At 43.6% G+C, this 21,287-nt stretch overlaps 1 protein-coding gene across 1 annotated transcript in view; it reads right to left on the bottom strand.

Moving 5' to 3' along the window:
* BACH2 (BTB domain and CNC homolog 2) overlaps nt 1-21,287 on the bottom strand; it is a 158,000-nt gene that overhangs the window by 62,665 nt on the left and 74,048 nt on the right. Inside the window, exon 2 of the mRNA XM_060115393.1 lies at nt 20,138-20,392. Coding sequence (XP_059971376.1) covers nt 20,138-20,380 — 243 coding nt within the window. The 5' untranslated portion in view covers nt 20,381-20,392. The remainder of the gene's footprint in view (nt 1-20,137; nt 20,393-21,287) is intronic.

Below are 21,287 nucleotides of genomic sequence, written 5' to 3'. Positions count from 1 at the left end.
AGCTCTGGGAAGGCAGAGGGTGTACCCATTTTGTTCCCCGCTACATCCGGTACCTAGCAGAGCACACACAGTTGGTGCTCAATGCAAATCTGGTCAATGAATGAATGGCTCCTTCTGGTCATTCAGGTCTCAGCCCCAAAGTCTCCTCCTTGGAGAACCCTTCCCTGGCCACCCTATCTAACGTTGCTTCTCCCTTGATGACTGTATCACATCACCTCGTTTTATTTTACTTTTAGCACTCATCACAATCTAAAGTTATCTATTTTCTTATTTGTCTTTCGCACTAAAATATAGGCCCATGAGAGCTCCAACTTTCTTTGCCTTTGTTCACGGCTACATCCCCAGCACTTAGAACAGGGCTTGGCACAGAGTAGGTACTTAGTAAATGCTTCTTGTGAATGGAGCACCTTCATGACAAAATCAATCCATATCTATTATTTTTTCCCCAATTTTTTATCTTGAAAATTCCAGCCTACAGAAAAGATGAAAGAAATGTACATCCATATACCTTTAATCTCAATACATCAACTGTTAAATTTTGCTAAATTTGTATGCTCCCCTTGATCAAACTGTGCCTGAAGCTGTCCCAATAAATACCTTCTAGTGGTTTAAGCAAAAAAGTGTGCTGTCTTCTCTATATCTTTATCTATCTATAGATAAACACACCCCCACCCCCTCCACATATACATTTCTTCCCAAAACCACTCGAAATTAAATCATGACATTTCATTCCTAAATACTTCAGCATATATATCTTGAGAACAAGAACATTCTATATAACCAAAATAATAATTTCCTACCCAAGAAAACTCATGTTGGCATAATGTTGTAAACTAATATACAGTCTATATTGAGTCTCTAAATTCCTCCAAGGATGTCCTTCATAGAATTTTTTTTTTTTAAATCTGGGAGCCAATCAAGATCACTTACTGCATTTGGTCCCACTTAATTTCCTTTGACCTAGGAGAGTCCCCCATCATTTTGTTTTTCATGGCAACGACACTTTTGAAACGTTCAGGCCAGCTGTATTGAAGAATATCCCACAGAGGATGTCTAGCCATAGAACCATGTTCAAAAGTTAATCTAATTTATCCTTTTATTCTGTGTGGTTAATTAACCAAGTTAATATACGGTGAGTTCATTTTTTTCTATTTGTTTTAAATTTTAGGGCTTGCTGCTTCTCATCTTTTTTGATTAAATTTTAATTTCCTGACTATGTAAAACATTTAAATGGTTCAAAAGTCAATACCAATTAAAATGATAGCAAGTCACTCCCATCTCAAATCATTTCATTCCGTTTTCACCCACTTCCCATAGGTCACCTTTTCATAATATTTTGTCTTTTCTGTGTTTCTTTTAATAAAATATGCAAATGTGTGTGTATACTTATAAATTATACATATGCATTACAAATACATACTCATATTTTCTCTTGTTTCTTTTTTTTTTTTTTTTTGCGGTATGCGGGCCTCTCACTGTTGTGGCCTCCCCCGTTGCGGAGCACAGGCTCCGGACGCGCAGGCTCCGGATGCGCAGGCTCAGCGGCCATGGCTCACGGGCCCAGCCGCTCCGCGGCATATGGGATCCTCCCAGACCGGGGCACGAACCCGTATCCCCTGCATCGGCAGGCGGACTCTCAACCACTTGCGCCACCAGGGAGGCCCTCTCTTGTTTCTTAAACAAAAGGAAGCATACCATACCTAGTGTATGTACTCTTCTGCATCTTGTTTTTGCCTTCTAAAATATATCTTGGAAATTACTCCATATCAGTCCATGGAGATCTTTTTTCTTCCATACGGTTACATAGTGAGTGGTTGTGTAGTTGTACATATGTGGATAATCTTGCACCTATGTTGTTTAGTTATTTGTATAAACCCATTATTTTTTAGTGGGTCATTATGGACTGAATTGTGTCTCCCCAAATTCGTATGTTGAAATCCTCACCCCATCTCCCCATATTTGGAGACAGGGCCTTTAAGGAGGTAATTAAGGTTAAATGTGGTCATAAGGGTGAGGCCTTGAGCTGATGGAACTAGTGTCCTTATAAGAAGAGGAAGAGACACCAGTGTTCTCTTTCTCTGTGCACAGAGGAAAGGCCATGTGAAGACACAGCGAGAAGGAGGCCATCAGCAAACCAAGGAGAGGGGCCTTAGGAGAAACCAGACCTGCAGACACCATCGTCTTGGACTTCTAGCCTCTAGAACTGTGAGAAAATAAATTTCTGTTGCTTATTCCACCCATTTTGTGGTATTTTGTTATGGCAGCCTGAGCATACTAATACATGGGTATTAGAAGAGTTAAATACTATAGATTTCCCATGAAAACAAGCTAAAGATCGATTTAAGAGAAAATCACTTATAAAAAAACTTTAAAAAAAAGATATTTCTGGAGGCTCCTGAGGAGGAAGTACGGAAGAACCAGCATTCTGCTGACCACAGAGTAGGAAGCAGTCTGCATTAAGTGGTTTTAAACACCAGTGTGAGACTTACAGGTGCAGGCCCACTAGAGCATCGCTTTCTATTTTGACTCACTCTTCTGAAATCTTAACCACACACGTGTCAGTTGTCTTCTTCCAGACTTTGGGCATGATGGAGGGAAACTACCTCATTACTGCAGGTCCCCCAGTGGTCCAGGCTTTCCAGGATCCAGGGACGACTTTATGGTTGTCCTTTTTTAACAAAGTCCAGTTGAGGATGGAAGCAGCATCTTTTACTCTTGGTTTTTGAAAATGTCATCATCCAACTGATTAATACAAAAACATGTCCTTCCTATTGAACATTCTGACACATCCTTGAAAGAGCAACTATCTGGAGATATTCAGTATATAACCTAAGCCTGAAGTAAGCTGATTGAGTAACTTCCAAAGCATGCATTTGTAGATATTTACATAGGTTTGAAAATATTCATGAAAGGACTCTCCTTGTCTTCAATTTCAGTACCTGTAGACCAGGGTAACATGAAAGGAGTGACACTCCCCACATCTGCTACTTCCTTCATAGTTGTACAAGATTTGACTAGATGGTGAGAATTTCCTTCTCTATCTGGGGGCACAGAGGGTCAGTCTTGGGAAACATCTGAGCTATTTTCACTGAAAATAACACTAGTAATTTCCAGAGATGCAACACTAGAGAACATATAGGAAGGAAGAGCATCTGTAGGTTTCAATGATCAAGGTAAATTTAAATATGAAAAAAGGTCTCACACTTTTAATAAGAAGGAACTAGAAGACAGCTATTCTCTTTATTGCTTTTTGGGTTAATTTTCGTTTAACCAATGAGACTGTGAGTGCAAGTTTGGTCCTAGTTAAGGACTCTAGTCTCTTAGTTAGGAGAATGGAGGGCCCGGAGCTGGAAGGAAGGGACCAGGGAGCACTGGTGCAGCATTGGTGCTTCTAGGAAGAAAATTGATGGGGCCACAGAAGTTTTGAAATCACATGTAATACCACACTGCAGAGTTGTACTTTTTCCAGTATTATGCTCCACACTCCACTCAGTCTTCATTCCCTCCTTCCCTTCTATCCACTGAACTGTTCAAATAACCTTTTTATTACAGAAATGTAATAATGTACACGGTAGGAAATTGGAAAATGCAGACAAGCAAAACAAATTGCATCACATTCCCACCATTCACAGGTCACCTCTCTTAACACTTCAGCACAGGTCCTTTGGCTCCTTTACACACACACACACACACACACACACACACACACACTCCAATTTGTATTTTTTAACCAAACCGAGATCATACAGGACCTACTGTTTCTCAGTCTTCCAATTATTACCACCTTTCCATTTCAGGAAAATTTCTCCTAATACCCAGACCACATTTGGATTTTTCCAATTCCCCCCCCCACCAAGTCCTTTATAACTGGTTTATCCAAATGAGTAACCACTCCAGGACCGCATAGTGCATCTAGTTTTTAAATCCCTTAACTCTTGTTTAATTTAGCATAGTCCATTTTTTATGACACTGACTTATTGAAGAAATCAGGCCATTTGTCCTGCAGAACAGCCCACCTTCTGGATTTGCCCTGTTGCTACCTCAAGGTGTTGTTAGGCTTGTTTTTGTAATCATTGGTTTTCCTCTAACTGGAAGTTACATCTAAAGGCTTTATGAGGTCAAGTTACTCACGGAACACATCACTGGGGAGAGTGTCTATTTCATGAATATCATCAGAAGATATCTAACACCTAGGTGACTCACCAGGAGTGATGCTCAGACTGACCCCTGCCTGGGTTTGTGGGTAGAGCGTGTGTGTGTTGTTACTTTGTGTCCGTGTGTGTTGCTTAGCTACTATAGTAATGTCCAGCAAACATTCATCATAATGGTTTTAACTGTAAGTGATCACCTTTGCCTGAATCTGCTCCTGGCACTTTAAAGTATGTGGCACTGGATTACCAATACCCTTGAGGTATTCTTTTTTTTTTTTTTTTTTTTTTGCGGTACGCGGGCCTCTCACTGTTGTGGCCTCTCCCGTTGCGGAGCACAGGCTCCGGACGTGCAGGCTCAGCGGCCATGGCTCACGGTCCCAGCCGCGCCGCGGCATGTGGGATCCTCCCGGACCAGGCCACGAACCCGCATCCCCTGCATTGGCAGGCGGACTCTCAACCACTGCGCCACCAGGGAAGCCCCCCTTGAGGTATTTTTAGAGGCTCTGTCCTCCAGAAATTTAGTATCTCCTTGAAGGTCCTTGTATCCATGTGTGCTAAGTAAGGCATGATGCTCACAGTATCACCTGGAAGGTATACTCCTTAAAAGGTAATTTAGGGAGCACCTCTATAGGTATCCTCAGTCTAATAAACTGTTGGGGCTTTAATATTTCCCAAATAAATGAAAGTGACCTTAAAACCAGCCATCCAGAGTAGACTTCATTCTTAGAGGAAACAGCAATGGGAGTTCAAGTATAGGAGCTCAATCTCAGCCCCCGACCATTTTTCTCTTCGCTTTTCTGAAAGGGATCGGCAATTCCTGGTGGTCTCAGCCACCACCTACGGGCCTGTGTTCCTCACATCTGTATCTCCAGCTTTGCACTCACGGTGCCTTGGGAACTTATAAAGCACTATAGATATATATCAAGGCTGGAAGGCCTCTTTTCCCACTGATGAGTCCCACACTCGGTCTTTGGCATCTCCCAGCTCTTCACCAGGCACATACCTTCATCAGCTCATGCTGGGAGCAGGGTGAGCTTCCTGGCTGTGCCCTCCGTCTGGAGCACTGTGTTGTCCCATCCGTCCAACATTCCATTGCCAGACAGTTATTCCTTAAATTCTTTTTCATTCTGTCACTTTTTGGCTCACAACGTTTCAGTGAATTCCTATTGCTTACTCCATCAAGATTAAATTCTTTGGTCTAAACCTTATTTTTTCCTAGGAAGGCTCCATGTAATCTGACCATATTTTGAATTATTTCTCCAAATCTACTCTTCGTGCAAATCAGAGCTGGCTCCTCAAGGCCCTGTGACTGCTTCTTTGTCGTGCCAGTGTCTTTTCCTGGAGGCTCTCTCCCCACTTGTTCCCTAAGGAAGTCTGATCGATCCTGTGAGTGTTCGTTTTAGGTGGTTTTAGGAGATGGAAGGAAAATCCTGTCCTCGCCCAGATCAGAACCTCTGTGGCACAAGCAACGGCTAACACACACATGGCACCTACAGCAAATGCTCTTGAATTGTTTACACCTTTGATTTCTATGGTTTGTCTTGATTTCTTTTTTTTTTTTTAAATATTAAGGGTGAGTAGTGCTTTTTTAAAATTTATTTATTTATTTAGGGCTGTGTTGGGTCTTCATTTCTGTGTGAGGGCTTTCTCTAGTTGTGGTAAGTGGGGGCCACTCTTCATCGCGGTGCATGGGCCTCTCACTATCGCGGCCTCTCTTGTTGCGGAGCACAGGCTCCAGACGCGCAGGCTCAGTAGTTGTGGCTCACGGGCTTAGTTGCTCCGCGGCATGTGGGATCCTCCCAGACCAGGGCTCGAACCCCTGTCCCCTGCATTGGCAGGCAGATTCTCAACCACTGCGCCACCAGGGAAGCCCCTGTCTTGATTCTTCAACTATATTGTAAGTTCCTTGGAGGAGATGGTTTTGTCTTATATTTCTAAGTTAACCCCCCAAAAGAAATGATCTAGAAAAGGGTCATGTGTTCCATTCCTCTGCTTCTATGAAGTGCTGTACTTAAGCCATCTTGTCCTTTTGACCCCTTTGTCTTTTTTTTTTTTTTTTAAGATTTTTTTGATGTGGACCATTTTTAAAGTCATTATTGAATTTGTTACAATATTGCTTCTGTTTTACAATATTGCTTCTGCTTGGTTTTTTTGGCTGTGAGGCATGTGGGATCTTAGCTCCCTGACCAGGGATTGATCCCGCACCCCCTGCATTGGAAGGCGAAGTCTTAACCACTGGACCGCCAGGGAAGTCCCTTGACCCCTTTGTCCTTTAAACACACACACACACCCCTCCTCTGAAGGTAATTCTGTGTTTGTTTCTACCCTACCGCAGTGTCTAGCATCTTGTACTGTTATCAAATTCTCCTTTAATAGACCTGAAATCCCCCCCCACGTAGCCAGGATACTATTTCTTCTGTTAGCAAGTGAGAATATCTGGTTGACATCTACTGTAACAGCCTCAAACAGGAGGCATGGAGAGACTTCGTTAAACAGAACTTTGAAAGGTCATCGCATTTCCGTGAATACCTTGCAAATCTGATGGATTTAAGTCACCCCCCCAAAATCCCCAGAGTTACAAAAGGTGTGCTTCAAACATCTTCTCTTTAGCATCCTGCATATTTCTTACCCCCAAATTTTGGTGGTCCACATTTTTAATCTTTCCACCTTCCTATTTGTAGGGTACAGTTTAATTCCTGGGCTACAACAGCTCTACCTGGCAGAAAGAATATTCGCACATAGTCTAAGGTGTTCGTTGGAAGGAAGAATGACATCAAATATGAAAATGTCTCCCGTGGTACGAGCGTGCTCATCTTTACATGGCAAGACCTTTGAGGATCCTATCTTTCAGCAGACATTTTCCTGGCCTTTTAGGAACTTTACCGTTTTTCCCACCCTTCTCTTTTAGTAACTAATAAAACAAGAATAATCGATAAGCTGTGAGGTGTCAGAGGGTCTCTCTGGACAGATCCTTGAGGTGATCTTCACACATAACGCGGTTGGGTTCCACTCCAACCCACATCACTCAACATGGCTTGGAACACATGCGTGTGGCTACTGCTCTCTGAGACCTGCCCCGTTCTATTCAATTCTGGTTGCTGATACTGCCTCTGCAAATAACATCGCCCATACACTACTTTTAGGAAGAATAATCTGTCATTTCATTTTGTATCTAGAGAATTAAAAAAATAAAGAAATCAAGAGAACAGAAATGAAGACTTAGAAATAAAGAATTGGGAAAAAATGAGTGGCAATGACAAGTAATACTATCCTTTATACAGCAGAGACAAAATGAAATAGTTGTGACTTCAACCAGCTGGAGGTCTGTCATGGTGACCTTCTGTAGCCTTCCTTTGATTTTCTTCTAGACGCAGGAATCTTCCGTTGGCTAAATCCCAGCATTTTTTTTTTCCATCCCCGGGCCAACTTTTTGGCTTGCTTGGGAACAGCTGCCAGTATTTCTCTCTGCTGCCAATCAGTCCAAAAATGTGCTCACATTGGAGGCCTGGCTCCATCCCACCCAGGGTGCTGAATGCACTCACTTTTTCACACACAGCCTTTGCCAGGCTGCACACAGAAGTCCAGCTCAGACAGTACAGCTCACTGCATCACCGACGAGCCTGGAAGAGGTGCCACTGTCAGTGAGAGCGACTGTCAACATATTTGAGGGGTCTAGGGCAAAGTGAAACATCTTACTATGTGCACCAAGTTAATGGGGAAAAGAACACTTCTGAAATATCAGGAAACCAAAAGTGCGGCTCTTTAATTGCCCCACTCCTGAAAGCAAAAGCAACCCAACCCTTTGTCTAGCCTGTGATTTGGTTAAGAAAACAAACAAACAAGAAAATAAACAGAGAGGTATTAACTGATGAGTGCCAACAACTATTTTACTTTCTTTGTGCTTCTCAGAACAGCCTTTCCTACAGACAACCACACACCACCCCGACGCCTGGATATGATCCCTTTTATTAAGGAATTCCTGAATCAGTTTCCTGGTTTACAGCTTGTTCAACCAAGATTCCAGGTGTTCTCACCAGAAGAAGGGTCCCTTTCAAAAGCTGTCTGCTTGTGTAGAACTGCACACCCACCAGAAATGTCACAGACACCTCAACAATAGAGCTGAAGCCTGAAGCAGTTTGGGGACATTCCAAGTTTTTGAATGGAATGCGAATCCATTAAGATGATTAGGTAACTCTACTGATATCCTCCCCCATTTGTGCTCAGTGTGAGAGCTGCCAAAGAAAAGACAGAATCAAAACTGACTCTTGGATTCCAACTCTTGAGTATTTTGGGGTGGAAACTGTATTTCTTGTAACTCATTAAAAAAAAACACCCCATGCTTTCACTGTGTAATTGCAATCTCAGTTTTCAGGAAGCAAAGAGAAATGAGATCTATAATCAATGTTTCTCTTCTGTTCGGCTTTCAGCCTAAATGGTCCTGCTCTTTTATTGGCAAGGTAGGGCAGGTAGTAGTGAACAACAAGAAACCTACTCTAAGAAGCACTGGCTCAAGGGAAGTACCACTCCATCACTAGTGACTCAACCATGAACTCAAGAGTGACTACTCTGCATCGATAAAGTCATGCTATTTGGACAATGGCTTGCTGCCAGCTCATGTCGGCATGACCTACAATACCCTTGGCTGACAGCCATTATGTCCATCATACCTTTTTTTTTTTTGTGGTACGTGGGCCTCTCACTGCTGTGGCCTCTCCCGTTGCGGAGCACAGGCTCCGGACGCACAGGCTCAGTGGCCATGGCTCACGGGCCCAGCCGTTCCACGGCATGTGGGATCCTCCCGGACCGGGGCACGAACCCGTGTCCCCTGCATTGGCGGGTGGACTCTCAACCACTGCGCCACCAGGGAAGCCCCATCATACCTTTTTTAAAAAAATTGTTTTGGTAATCTGGATGGGACGTGGAAATAATTTTTAAAAAACCTTCCCAATTGCTATTTAACTTCTTATCATGAATTAAAAGTTTAATTAAGTACCCTGTTAAAGGCCTGGATTCTATGATTAAATATGACAAAAATAATATGTATGATTCCTGATCAAGTGAGGAACTTTACAGCTCTGAACTCTGTCTTTAAATCTATTACTGATTTCAACTGAAATAGCTAAGTGCTTCCATAACAGAGCAAAGCAAGAAATGTAAGGGACATTTAATTCATATATAGAGAAGAGTCTTGAAATGAATAGATACACTGGTACCTACTTTTATAAAATTTAATGCAAACAACTTTACTGTCAAAGGCTTTGTTATGAATGCATTTAAAAATGTTGATGACGGTGGTCATCCTACATTATACAGGGTGAAACAGGTAAAGTGAAAGAAAGCCTTAAAACTACCTTTGAAATCAGGTCACTTAAAAATAATTCTTCGAAAGGTCTTAGTTTTTGTCCACTCAACTCCTACTATTCCAAAAGAGGAATGCACCTCTGCATAAAGCTCTTTAAATAGGACTTACTGGCCTCAGGATTTACAAATGTAAGAGGTTTGGAAATAGCTTATATATTTCAGTTTTAAAATCAGCTATTGCTGGGGCTATTTTCACACCAGATTCCCCTCCCTCTGTAGCAGCACCACTGAGCAGCCTTCAGAGATGGAATCACAATAGTATTAGCTCCCCTTTTCATGGCTTTGCTTTATTGCACCCCCATCTGAGGCGGAGGCCCAGATTTCAGGGCTGGAAGTCACCTTTGTGTTACTATAAATAAGTTCTGCCTTTAGGCAGTTCAGACTTATCAGCACGATTCTAGAACTTGAAAACTTCTTACTTGCTGGCAAGTAGTTACCTGGGATATTTTGACTTCTTTTGCTTTTTTTTTTTTTCATCTGCTACCAAGTCTCACCAGTGCAACTTGGAAACTTGCACCACAGCTTTTAATGAAGAGTCTGAGGTAAGAGCCATTTCATCAGAGAAGACTGTGCTTTCCTTTTATGGGAATAATAACACCTACTGTTTATATGGCACCATCCTTCCAAGAAGTTTAACTTATCACATTTCATTAATCTGAAGAGCAGCCCTGAAAGGCAAACTGGTGCCCTGTATCCCTGCACACTCATGTGGAAATTGAGGTCATTAAATAATAATAATTTTTTTCAAGATCCTTCTGAAATCGCAATGCAATGATCTGCATTTTCTACAATCTATGTTCTAGGTTATCAAATAGCCCAGTGGTTCTACAGGTCTTGAACTGTCATCTCCGATGAACTCTAAGACCGTATGGGAAAAGTCAGGGAGGATTTACAAACAAAGATAAGACAAGTGAGCTCACACCTCTTCTGAAGTCAGATGATTCTCTCCTTTCCAGACCAATCTGCCTCCCATCTCCCTGGTCTTTCCCTACCTCTCAATCCAAATATCTCTCCTCTCGTTCTGACCTGCGGGATTTTTTTTTCTCTCCCTCCAGCAGGAACCTAGAAAAATTCCAAGACCATCAACCTGTAGCACAGGCTAGGTCTCCAGAGATCATCCAGTTCAACTCCATCAACATCCAGAAGGATGAGCCTTGCTGAGTTGAGTTGGCCCACTTGCTCAGGAGATCCTATCCTCTCTCAAGTCCTCAAGACATTCTTTTAGCGATTGGCCTTCTGTCTGCCATGTCAGCAAGTTTTCTGTCACTTTTGGAACTTTCCCATCTGCCCAACTATGAGTCAGGATGGGCTCTGCTGTGCAAACAAATAAACACCAAGTCCTAATGGCCTAACATAAAGGTTAAGTCCTCATTCATGTCATAGTCTGATGCGAGTCAGATGGCTCTCTTCCAACAGTGGCTCAAGAATCTGGGCTGTACGATAAACTGACTCCTCCTTTTTTACTCATGTAGGCACTGTAAGTTCCTACAAACCCTTTTGATATTAATACAGAAGTATATAAGAGCAATAATGATATTCACACTTGAACTCAATGATCTTAAACTAGTTCCCACATTATTTCTTAAATAAATGATAAAACAGAAGCTAAAAACACTAAATAACTCTAAATGCTACAATACGTTCACTAGCTATGTTTAAAAGATAAATGTTTGACAAAGGGAATAAGGTAAATTATGGTATGGTTATGCAATTGAATAGTCTGATTATTAAAACTGCAATTGCAAAGATTATGCATGGAATGGAATATGAGTTGACACGGGAAGATTATATGATATTCTGATGTTAACTAATAAAAAGCAATATATAATCTTGCAATTCTATGACTGCAGCCATTTAAAGTGTGTATACATAAAGAGAATATTGGAAGGAAAGAGGCAAAAATGGAATTAATTGTGTTTCAGCTGGATTAGTGTTTAAGTTTTTTTTTAATTGATTGGTTTTTTTTAAATTTATTTTCGGAAAGTAAGGTGTAAAATAAAATAAAACATAAATCTCTAAAAAAAAAAAAAAAAAGAATCTGGGTTTTGGTTCCACCACCTAGGAGTTCTCTGATACCGGTTCAATGGATGTGAAAGAACACCAAGAACTCACACTTACTTTTAACTGCCTCGGGCTAGAAGTGACACATGACTCCCACTCACGTTTTATTGGTTAGATCTAGTTACCCAGCAAACCTGATTGTAAATATGGTCTTCCTGTGTGTGCAGGAAAGAGAGGAAAATTGGATATGAGTGAATATTGATCATCTTTACCATCGAGGGCAAGTGTGCTGGAATTTCTTCCTACTTAGAAAAGAAGCCCGAAGGAAAACTCTTTTGACTCTATTTCCCTCCAGTTACTGGCTCACCTCTTTGCTCCCTTTAACCCAAAAGGCCTCAAAAATGTAGCCTACATGAGCTTCTTCAAATCCTTCCCTTTCCCTTCTCTCTAGAACACAGCCCAATTGGTTTTTGCTCCTATTGCTTTCCCAAAGTGCTCAATGAAATCACGAATGGCTTCCAAATTGCTGGATGGTCAATTTTCAGCCTTCACCTTAGCTGCCTATCAGCATCATTTGACATTGTTGATTACTCTCTCCACCTTTCTTTACCTGGCTTCCAACATACTAAACTTTTTTTTGCTTTTCCTTCTACTTCAATAGTTACTCTTTCTTGGTTTACCATGCTGCCTCATCTTTTTCTCCCTGACCCCTTAGTTCTGAAAAGACCCAAGGATGAATCCTAAGACCTCTCTCTCTTTTTGTTTTTTCTGTCTACACTTATTCACTTGGTATTTGTATCTGGTCTTGGGGCTTTCAATATCCCCAATACTCTGGTATTAAAACTTCTATCTCCAGGCTAGATTTCTCCCATGAATTTTAGCCATGTATATCCTACTGTGTAGTAGACATCTCTACTTAGATGCTAACACGCTTCTCAAACTTAGTATGTACAAAATAGAACTCCTAATCCTGCCCCACTCCCACCACCTGAAACCTATTTCCCTCACTCTTCACCAATCCCAGGTAACGGCAACTCCATCCTTCCAACAGCTTAGGCCCTAAACCTTGGAGTTACCCTTAACTCTTCTCTTTCTCTTCCATCCTACATCCAATCTATAAGATAATCCTATAAGCTCTACCTTCAAAATATTACCAGAGGGACTTCCCTGGCGGTCCAGTGGTTAGGACCCAACGCTTCCACTGCAGGGGGCCCGGGTTTGATCCCTGGTCGGGGAATTAAGATCCCGCAAGCCTCACAGCCAAACAAACAAACAGAAGTTTGTAAACTTAAAAAAAAATATTACCAGAATCTGACACTGATCACCACTGCACTGCTATCACCCTGGTCCAGGCCATCAGATCATACATGGTTTGTTGCCTCAGCATCTTTTTTTTTTTTTTTGCAGTACGCGGGCCTCTCACTGTTGTGGCCTCTCCCGTTGTGGAGCACAGGCTCCGGACGCGCAGGCTCAGTGGCCATGGCTCACGGGCCCAGCCGCTCCGCGGCATGTGGGATCTTCCCGGACCGGGGCACGAACCCGTGTCCCCTGCATTGGCAGGCGGACTCTCAACCATTGCGCCACCAGGGAAGCCCTCAGCATCTTAACTGGTTTCCCTGCTTCTGCCCCTGCCCTCTTTCAATCTATTTTCACACAGTCAAAATCATCTTCTCCTGGGAAAACCTCCAGTGGCCTCCTAGCTCATTCCAAGGAAAGGTAATGTATCCAAAAGGTGCACAGCCGTGCCCCGATACTTCTCTGACGTGCTTCCTTCTATCGACCTTTTGCTCATGTTGCTACCGTGTGTCCAACAGGCCAGGTCCACTCCATCCCCAGGGCCTTTTCCTTGCTATTCCTTCCACTTAGATCACTCTTCCCCCGCATGTCAACATGGCTGTCTCCCTCACCTCCTTCAGGTCTTTCTACAAAAGTCATCCCCCAAACAGGCCTTTCTTGACCACCCTAGGTAAAACTGCCATACCTGAACCCTGACACTCCTTAACCCCCTTCCCTGTTCTATTTTCCTCAATGGCATCTAACAAAGTCCATGTTACATTTATTTATTTTCTGTCTCTCCTCCTCCTCTGGAATGTAAGGTCTGTTTTGCTCATTAGGTTCACCCAGCACCTAGAACAGCGCCTCCTGGTACAGCCTTTGATAAATATTTGCAGAATGAATGAATAAGTGAATGAATGAAGAAACAGAATCTCAAAGAGGTCGACCGGCTTGCTCAAGATCAGTTAGTGCCAAGGTCCTGATTATGGTTTACCCAGCCTCTCATGGCTGATGTTCCTCAGTTCCTAAAATTGACTTGTTCTTCTGAGTTTTGTCTAGGTGATAAATGAGGGGATGTTAAAGCGTTGGCTCTGTGCTTTGGGGTGGGGGAGTGCTTTGCACTTCTTATCCTTGGTCATGCCACTTCCCAGAGACCTCACCCCCTGCTTCCCACCAAACCTTCCCTCCCCCGAGAGTCACACGCAGGCTCAGAACACTCGGGGCACCCTGTGCTGTAGCATTGAGTACTTTCTGTAGTATGACATCCTGAAAAGACTGTCCAAAGACAGTCACGACTGTCTTATTGCTTCTTTAAAAAACTGGGCCTAAGCCATTCCAGAGACATTAACAGCTTTCATAGCCTCTAAAAACTTTCAGACAAGAAGATTCCATAATTTCCTTGCTGGCCTCTGTGCTCCACAGTACTACAGCAGTAACATTCTTTACTATACCCTGTGGTGGAGACTTCACAACAAATGCTGTGTTTCCAAAGTCCCTCTGGGTCAGTTTTCCCTTTTGTTTAGTACTGCAAAAACAAGATTTGTCACAAAATGTTGGGAGAGAGAGAGAAAGAGAAAGATAGAGGGGAAACAAAAGATAGAGATAGTGAGTGAGCAGAAGTCTGAAATATATTTTTACCTCCATAAGCATAAGTTCCGCCTAAGGGGCCATGCATACCTCTACCCTACAGCCATTCCCTGCGTGAACCCTTCCCCTTCTCTACAGAGTGAGAGGACCCGGGAAACAAGCGCAAAGAAAGGTGCCAGAGGCTTGGCAATAAGCTCTCCCTCTCGTTTCTTTACTTATTTATGACAAATAAAAATTGTATGTATTTAAGGTATACAATGCGATGTTTTGACATATGTGTACACTGTGAAATTATTACCATTATAAACAAAATAGCATATCCGTCACATCCCATAGTTATCCTTTGTGTGTATGGTGAGAACTCTTGAGATCTACTCTCTTAGCGAATTTCGAGTATATATTACATTATTATTATTTTTTAAAATATAAATTTATTTATTTTTGGCTGCGTTGCGTCTTCATTGTTGTGCGGGACTTTCTCTAGTTGTGGTGAGCGGGGGCTGCTCTTTGTTGCGGTGCGCGGGCTTCTCATTGCGGTGGCTTCTCTTGTTGCAGAGCACGGGCTCTAGGCACGCGGGCTTCAGTAGTTGTGGAGCGTGGGCTCAGTAGCTGTGGCTTGTGGGCTCTAGAGCGCAGGCTTAGTAGTTGTGGCACACGGGCTTAGTTGCTCCACGGCATGTGGAATCTTCCCGGACCAGGGCTCGAACCCGTGTCCCCTGCATTGGCAGGTGGATTCTTAACCACTGCACCACCAGGGAAGTCCCCATAATACGTTACTATTAACTACACTCACCATGCTGTACATTAGGTCTCCAGAACTTATTCATCTTATAACCGAAAGTTTGTACCCTTTGATCAATATTTCTCCTTTTGCACTACCCTCCAGCTTCTGGTAACCACCATTCTATTCTGTTACTATGAGTTTGACTTTTCTTCCTTAGATGCCACAAATAAGTGAGAAGATGCAATATTTGTCTTTCTCTGTCTGGTTTATTTGACTTAGCATAATTTCCTCCAGGTTTATCCGTGTTGCTGCAAATAGCAGGATTTCCTTCTTTTTTTAAAGGCTGAATAATTTACTTGTGTGTATGTATGTGTGTGTTTATATACAGACCACGTCTTCTTTATCCATTCATCTGCTGACAGACACTTAGGTTGTTTCCATGTCTTGGCGATTGTGAATAATGCTGCAATGAACATGGGAGTGCAGGTATCTCTTTGAGATAGTGATTTTATTTCCTTTGGATATAGACTCAGAAGTGGGATTGCTGGATCGTATGGCAGCTCTATTTTTAATTTTTTGAGGAACCTCCATATTGTTTTCCACAGTGGCTCTCCTGATTTACATTCCTACCACAGTGCACAAGGGTTCCCTTTTCTCCACATCCTGGCCAACACTTGTTATCTTTTGACTTTCTGATAATAGACCTTGGCAATAACCTCCTTTCAGCCGCTCTTCCCTAGCATTCTGGGTGGGAGTCGAGCCCATCAGAATGGGGTTGATGGGCAAAGCTGCACCCCTTTCCTGCCCTCTGTACTTGACACACCATAACCTTAACATCATGCTCGTGATGCCACTTCCAGCATGGCCGGCATCCAGCCTAAGTGGTCTCTATGACCATAGCTGAGGAGGTGTTCGTTGAGGCAGCTTGAATCCGAAGGAGCACTGCAAGAAGGGCCTTGCCACTCTTGGTACACGATCCACTTTCTCTTCATCTCTTAACATGATATACACTTGCTATTACAAACCAAATGACCTGTTTCATCACTGAACAGAAGTACTAAGGACAATGCTTATCTCCTGCTTTTTGCTGACACACATTCCTGGATGTGCTTTTCCACGAGGAAGCAACACTCAAGTCACAGGAATCCTAGGGGCAATCTGTCATGCCAGTTTAGGAAAAGGAAAAAAAAGCAAGACAGTTCCATGACTCCTTGCCTTCCAGGAGGAGGCCTCTACTTCTGTCTCTCCCGTGTTCAGCTGAGAGGCTACACCGGGACTCTGGTCGGCTCTACTTTGTGGGTAACGGCGCTGCCCACCGGGAGTCAGGGCATGGGGCTAGAACTGCACAAGTGGACAGCGGCTGCAGGCTGGAGCCGGGTTTGGCCTAAACTGACAGAGCAGCGGGGTGAGAGGGCAGTGGTTTGTATCTGGAAGTTTCCTAGTCCAAAGACAGAGCTTTCAGGGACTTTCCTGATGGTCCAGTGGCTAAGGCTCCATGCTCCCAATGCAGGGGGCCCGGGTTCGATCCCTAGTCAGGGAACTAGATCCCACATGCATGCTGCAACTATGAGTTTGTATGCCGCAACTGAGGAGCCCGTGTGCTGCAACAAAGATCCCGCACGCGCAACTAAGACTCAGCACAGCCAAATTAATAAATAAATATTAAAAAAAGAAACGTAACCCACAGACGGAGCTTTCAGACTCAGCCATGTCGGCCCCTGTGAAGCTCAGCAGTTGGCCGGGCAGGGAGCGCAGGGGTAAGCCAAGAGTGAGCAAGGCTGGGACCCGGACGGAAGGTGATTTGAATTCGTGATGGATTATGATGATGAAGTTTAAAGATTTCCAAGGAGCTAATCAAATGCTTTTTCTTACATCATATGAACCAAATGCCAGTGAGTTCTAAGCAGCTACTTTCCAAGGTAGTGTTTGGGATGTTTGTTTATTCACCACTTAATTCAAATTCTATGAAGTCATTCACTGAGCTAAGTGGGACAGCATCTGAGAGGCTGCAAGGACCTTTCAGTGTGCACATGGCAAGGAGAGAAAACAATGCCCAGCGCCTGGGGCCCCAGGAGGGGCCTCTGAGCAGAGGCAGAGGCTCCTGGAAGGAGGCCTCAGACACAATTACAGACTCACAAAGGAGAATGCCACATGGGGCTTGGCCTGCACGCCCATCAGCAGGATGACTGGAGCTGGGTTACTGACAATACAAATTCACGTTTCATAGGGAAAAAAAAAAAAGTGTCTCGTTATATCTGAAGGTTTCAGGTACATGAAGAACCAGAATGTTGTAATTATTTGGAAATGCAGATGATGTAGGAACAGAAATCATTTTACACAACTAGAAAGAAAATCAACACTTAGCCAATTCTCACTTAAACTGGAACACAAACAATCAAAAGGTCAAACAGCAGATTTTTGTGTGGCATCTACACACACTTACTTCAAAGAGTGCCCAGTGCCAAGGAAATAAGTGATTATCAGGGATTTGATCTAAAAAGAAATTTTTAGGTTAGGTTTTACTGCCTTGGTATCGTATTATGATAAATAATTTAAGGGCTTCAGCATTTTAGGGGTTTTTACAGGTAAGAACTGGGGCTCAGAGAGGTTAAGTGACTAGATCAGGATCACAGAGCTAACTGGGGGGCAGGCCAGGGTTTATGGCACAAGGTCCAGGGAGTCTCCAGATGGGGCCCGCAGTCACGGAAGAGAGTCTAAATTACATAAATTATGGTTTTCATTTGTAAATATATTTTAATGCAATCTATTTTTTTTGGAAATTAGTAAAAAACATATATGAGGTGACTCTCAAACAGACACAGATAATAAATTAACTGTAAACTCCACCCCCTTCCTAAAACCATTCTGGATAATTGGAAGTTTGTCAGATATTTTCAGAGAATTCTAGAGTTCAAGTAAGTTCAAAGGCACGCTTGCTGCCCCTCAAGAGAAGAAGAAAGAGTCTTATATTTGACAAACGCCAACCAGTTTAAACATAGTCTTTTAGATTTATCCTCTCACCTAATGACGGGTTAAGTATTTGCCCGTTAATGCAGCTCAGGATCACCAGTCACACCTCAGCTGCCATTTCTTGGCCTTCCCACATCACTTGGTACATAAGCATCCCTCCTCCTCCAGCCCCAATTACATTATCTTCAACTGATTTGTCCTTTTGTTTCTAGTATTAGAATCTTTCTAGTTATCTACTTGCCAGTGGTGTGAGGAGTAGTAATGGAGCCCTTCACTTGGGTACATAACAAAGAATATTCATGTGAAACTGCCTAGGTAGCCCTCACTTTGCCACTTTTCTGCTCTGCAGGGGTAACAGCAGACATTTCTTAACAAGGGACTGGATCTAGTGACCCCTCTGACCCCCCTGTCTATTTTTGTTTTTGTTTTTTTTTGGGGGGGTATAGATGGGATTTTTTAAAATTGAAGAATAGTTGATTTACAATGTTGCAGGTGAACAGCAAAGTGATTCAGTTATATTTATGAATATATATTGATATATATATATATTCTTTTTCAGATTTTTTTCCATTATAGGTTCAATACAAGATATTGAATCTAGTTCCCTCTGCAAATCTTAAAGTCTATTTTGACTGGTATCAATAAAGCTACCCTAGCTTCCTTGTTGTTTATTTTATATACAGTAGTGTGTATGTCTATTTGTTTTTTATGTTGAACTTGAATGTCTTTCTGTGGAGCAGCTGCTTGCCCCACCACGTCCTATTTCTTTTTTCTTTTTTTTTGTGGTACGCGGGCCTCTCACTGTTGTGGCCTCTCCCATTGCGGAGCACAGGCTCCAGACGCGCAGGCTCAGCGGCCATGGCTCACGGGCCCAGCCGCTCCGTGGCATGTGGGATCTTCCTGGATCGGGGCACGAACCCGTGTCCCCTGCATCAGCAGGCGGACTCTCAACCACTGCGCCACCAGAGAAGCCCCAACGTCCTACTTCTTATACACAACCTGCTTTACTCATTTATACGATTTGCCAGGCCTCTGGAGACACTGGATCTGTGACCCCTGAGACTTAATGCTAGTTGTGCCCGTTAGCACCTCCCTCAGGGTGACCGGGTCTTTGGTTTCTCCTAGGGGTGCTGTGAAGAGCTGCTCTGTGGATCACGGCACAACTCTGGGTCTCTCTTCACATAGACTATGAACATGAGTTGTACCCCTGAGAGTTGTGCAGTGCACAGCCTGCACAACTGTCAGCGGCAGCCCTGGTGTTGTAGACCATGCTGGTGCACAGCGAATGATTCTGGCCTTGAACACAAAGCCTAAGGCTGCTCAGTGTTACCCTTAGTCCCACAAAAATGAAGGGGAATCAGGACGATGGAAAAAGAGTAACTGTATAGACAATTCAAAGGGGTGGCCAATTTAATGGTTTGTCGGCATGAAGCCCATCCTTTGAGTTCTGGCAGCTCAAACCATCCAACTGTATGTCATCTCTGGACAGAACAAGTCCAGCTACTAGTGTCCCCAAAGTACAGAAGTGACTGGACTCCCTGAAGTAATTAAGAAACCCGAGTAGGGTATTTTCAACGATGGTGAGAAAAGCAAGTTTACACTTCTTAGAATCTTACTGTATTAACTGTGAAAACGACTGCCTGCTTTTACTCTTCCCCCTGGGCAAGGAAGGTGCTGTGAATACTTTCATTCTTTTACTCTCAAGGGAAATCAAGTGTTCCTTCAACCATTTGAAAGAGAAAAATCATAGCAACAGTCCCAGTGATTGAGATCCCACACGCAGGACTGTACTAAACTTTGGGCAAACTACTCAAAACCCGACGAGTAAGTGAACTAGAAACCAGGAGGGACTGTGAGGCACAGGTGAGGTTCAGATTCTTGCCTCTGAGACGTGAAATGCATCCAATAGAAACTGGCTCTGCCGCAAACCTAACGTGTGGGTGACTTGGTCATCAGCCCCCGAGCAGGGATGTGGCACAGGTCCTACCTTCCAGGTCCTCCTCAGCCAACTGTCTCCAAGTCAACAAACCTCTGTTAGCAACTGCACAAACAAACCAAACTACTGTACCTCCTCAGGCAAGCTGACCACCAAGTCATTTCTCGTCTGTCCAACCAGCGCCTGCCAGAAGTATTCACTGCATGCGGCCAGCACAGCTCGGTGGGCCCGGAACTCCTTCCTCTCCACGATCAGAGTCACGTCACAGAGAATATCCTTTTTGCGCTGGTCATTGAGGCCCAGGAGGATGTTGGTGCAGTGGACTGTGGACTCATACACATACATGGGGGAGTCAGGCTTCTCATCCACAGACATGCCGTTCACACCCTGAAAGAAAGCAAGCAAGCCTGGGTCATCACGGCTCCCTGAGTCAGAGAGACACGGTGAGAAAGGATGCTGAGCGCCTGGGAGTCACCGCCCTGAGCCAGGGCGAAAGAAGCAGAACCGCCCGTTAGCATCTTAGGCGCAGTTAGCATTGTGTGCTCAGAAAACATCTGGAAGGTTGTGTTCTGTGGCTGACTTCTCTCCTTTCCTTTTACTGAGTCCTTTAACCACGCAGAAACAAAGCCAGGTCTTTTTTTTTTTTTTTTTTTTTTTTTCCTTTTTGCGTTATGTGGGCCTCTCACTGTTGTGGCCTCTCCCGTTGCGGAGCACAGGCTCCGGATGCGCAGGCCCAGCGGCCATGGCTCACGGGCCCAGCCGCTCCGCGGCATATGGGATCCTCCCAGACCGGGGCACGAACCCGTATCCCCTGCATCGGCAGGCGGACTCTCAACCACTGCGCCACCAGGGAGGCCCCAAAGCCAGGTCTTTTAATGGAACACCCAAAACATTCAAAACGCATACCTACTTTAAAACTTGGTAGTTTTAATTTTGTTAGTGGACTGAAAGGGAACGTTCACACATACAGAGCCGCAGTTCAAGTATTAACTGAGCTTTGTGTTAAGAGGAAATGACTCATTCTGAAGTATTGGCAGTGCTGCTTGGATGAAGCACGTGTAAGTTCCTAGGCTGAAATTTGGCTAAGACGCCAAGCAGAGTAAATATCTAATCACAATACGTAATTTAACACGAGAACTAAACGGAATGTGTACGAAGGAGTGGATGCAGCCAGCTATCTATCGCAATTGCCCTCCGCCACTGCAAGATGAAGCATGGCCACCATGATGCCACTGCCGTCATGAAAGCCTCTTGAAACGAAGTGGAAATGTGCTTCTGTTAT

The sequence above is a fragment of the Mesoplodon densirostris genome, chromosome 12 (genome assembly GCF_025265405.1).
Source record: "Mesoplodon densirostris isolate mMesDen1 chromosome 12, mMesDen1 primary haplotype, whole genome shotgun sequence".
Classification (NCBI taxonomy): domain Eukaryota; kingdom Metazoa; phylum Chordata; class Mammalia; order Artiodactyla; family Ziphiidae; genus Mesoplodon; species Mesoplodon densirostris.
The sequence above is the reverse complement of the archived record's forward strand: the minus strand, read 5'-3'. Positions and strand labels throughout refer to the sequence as shown.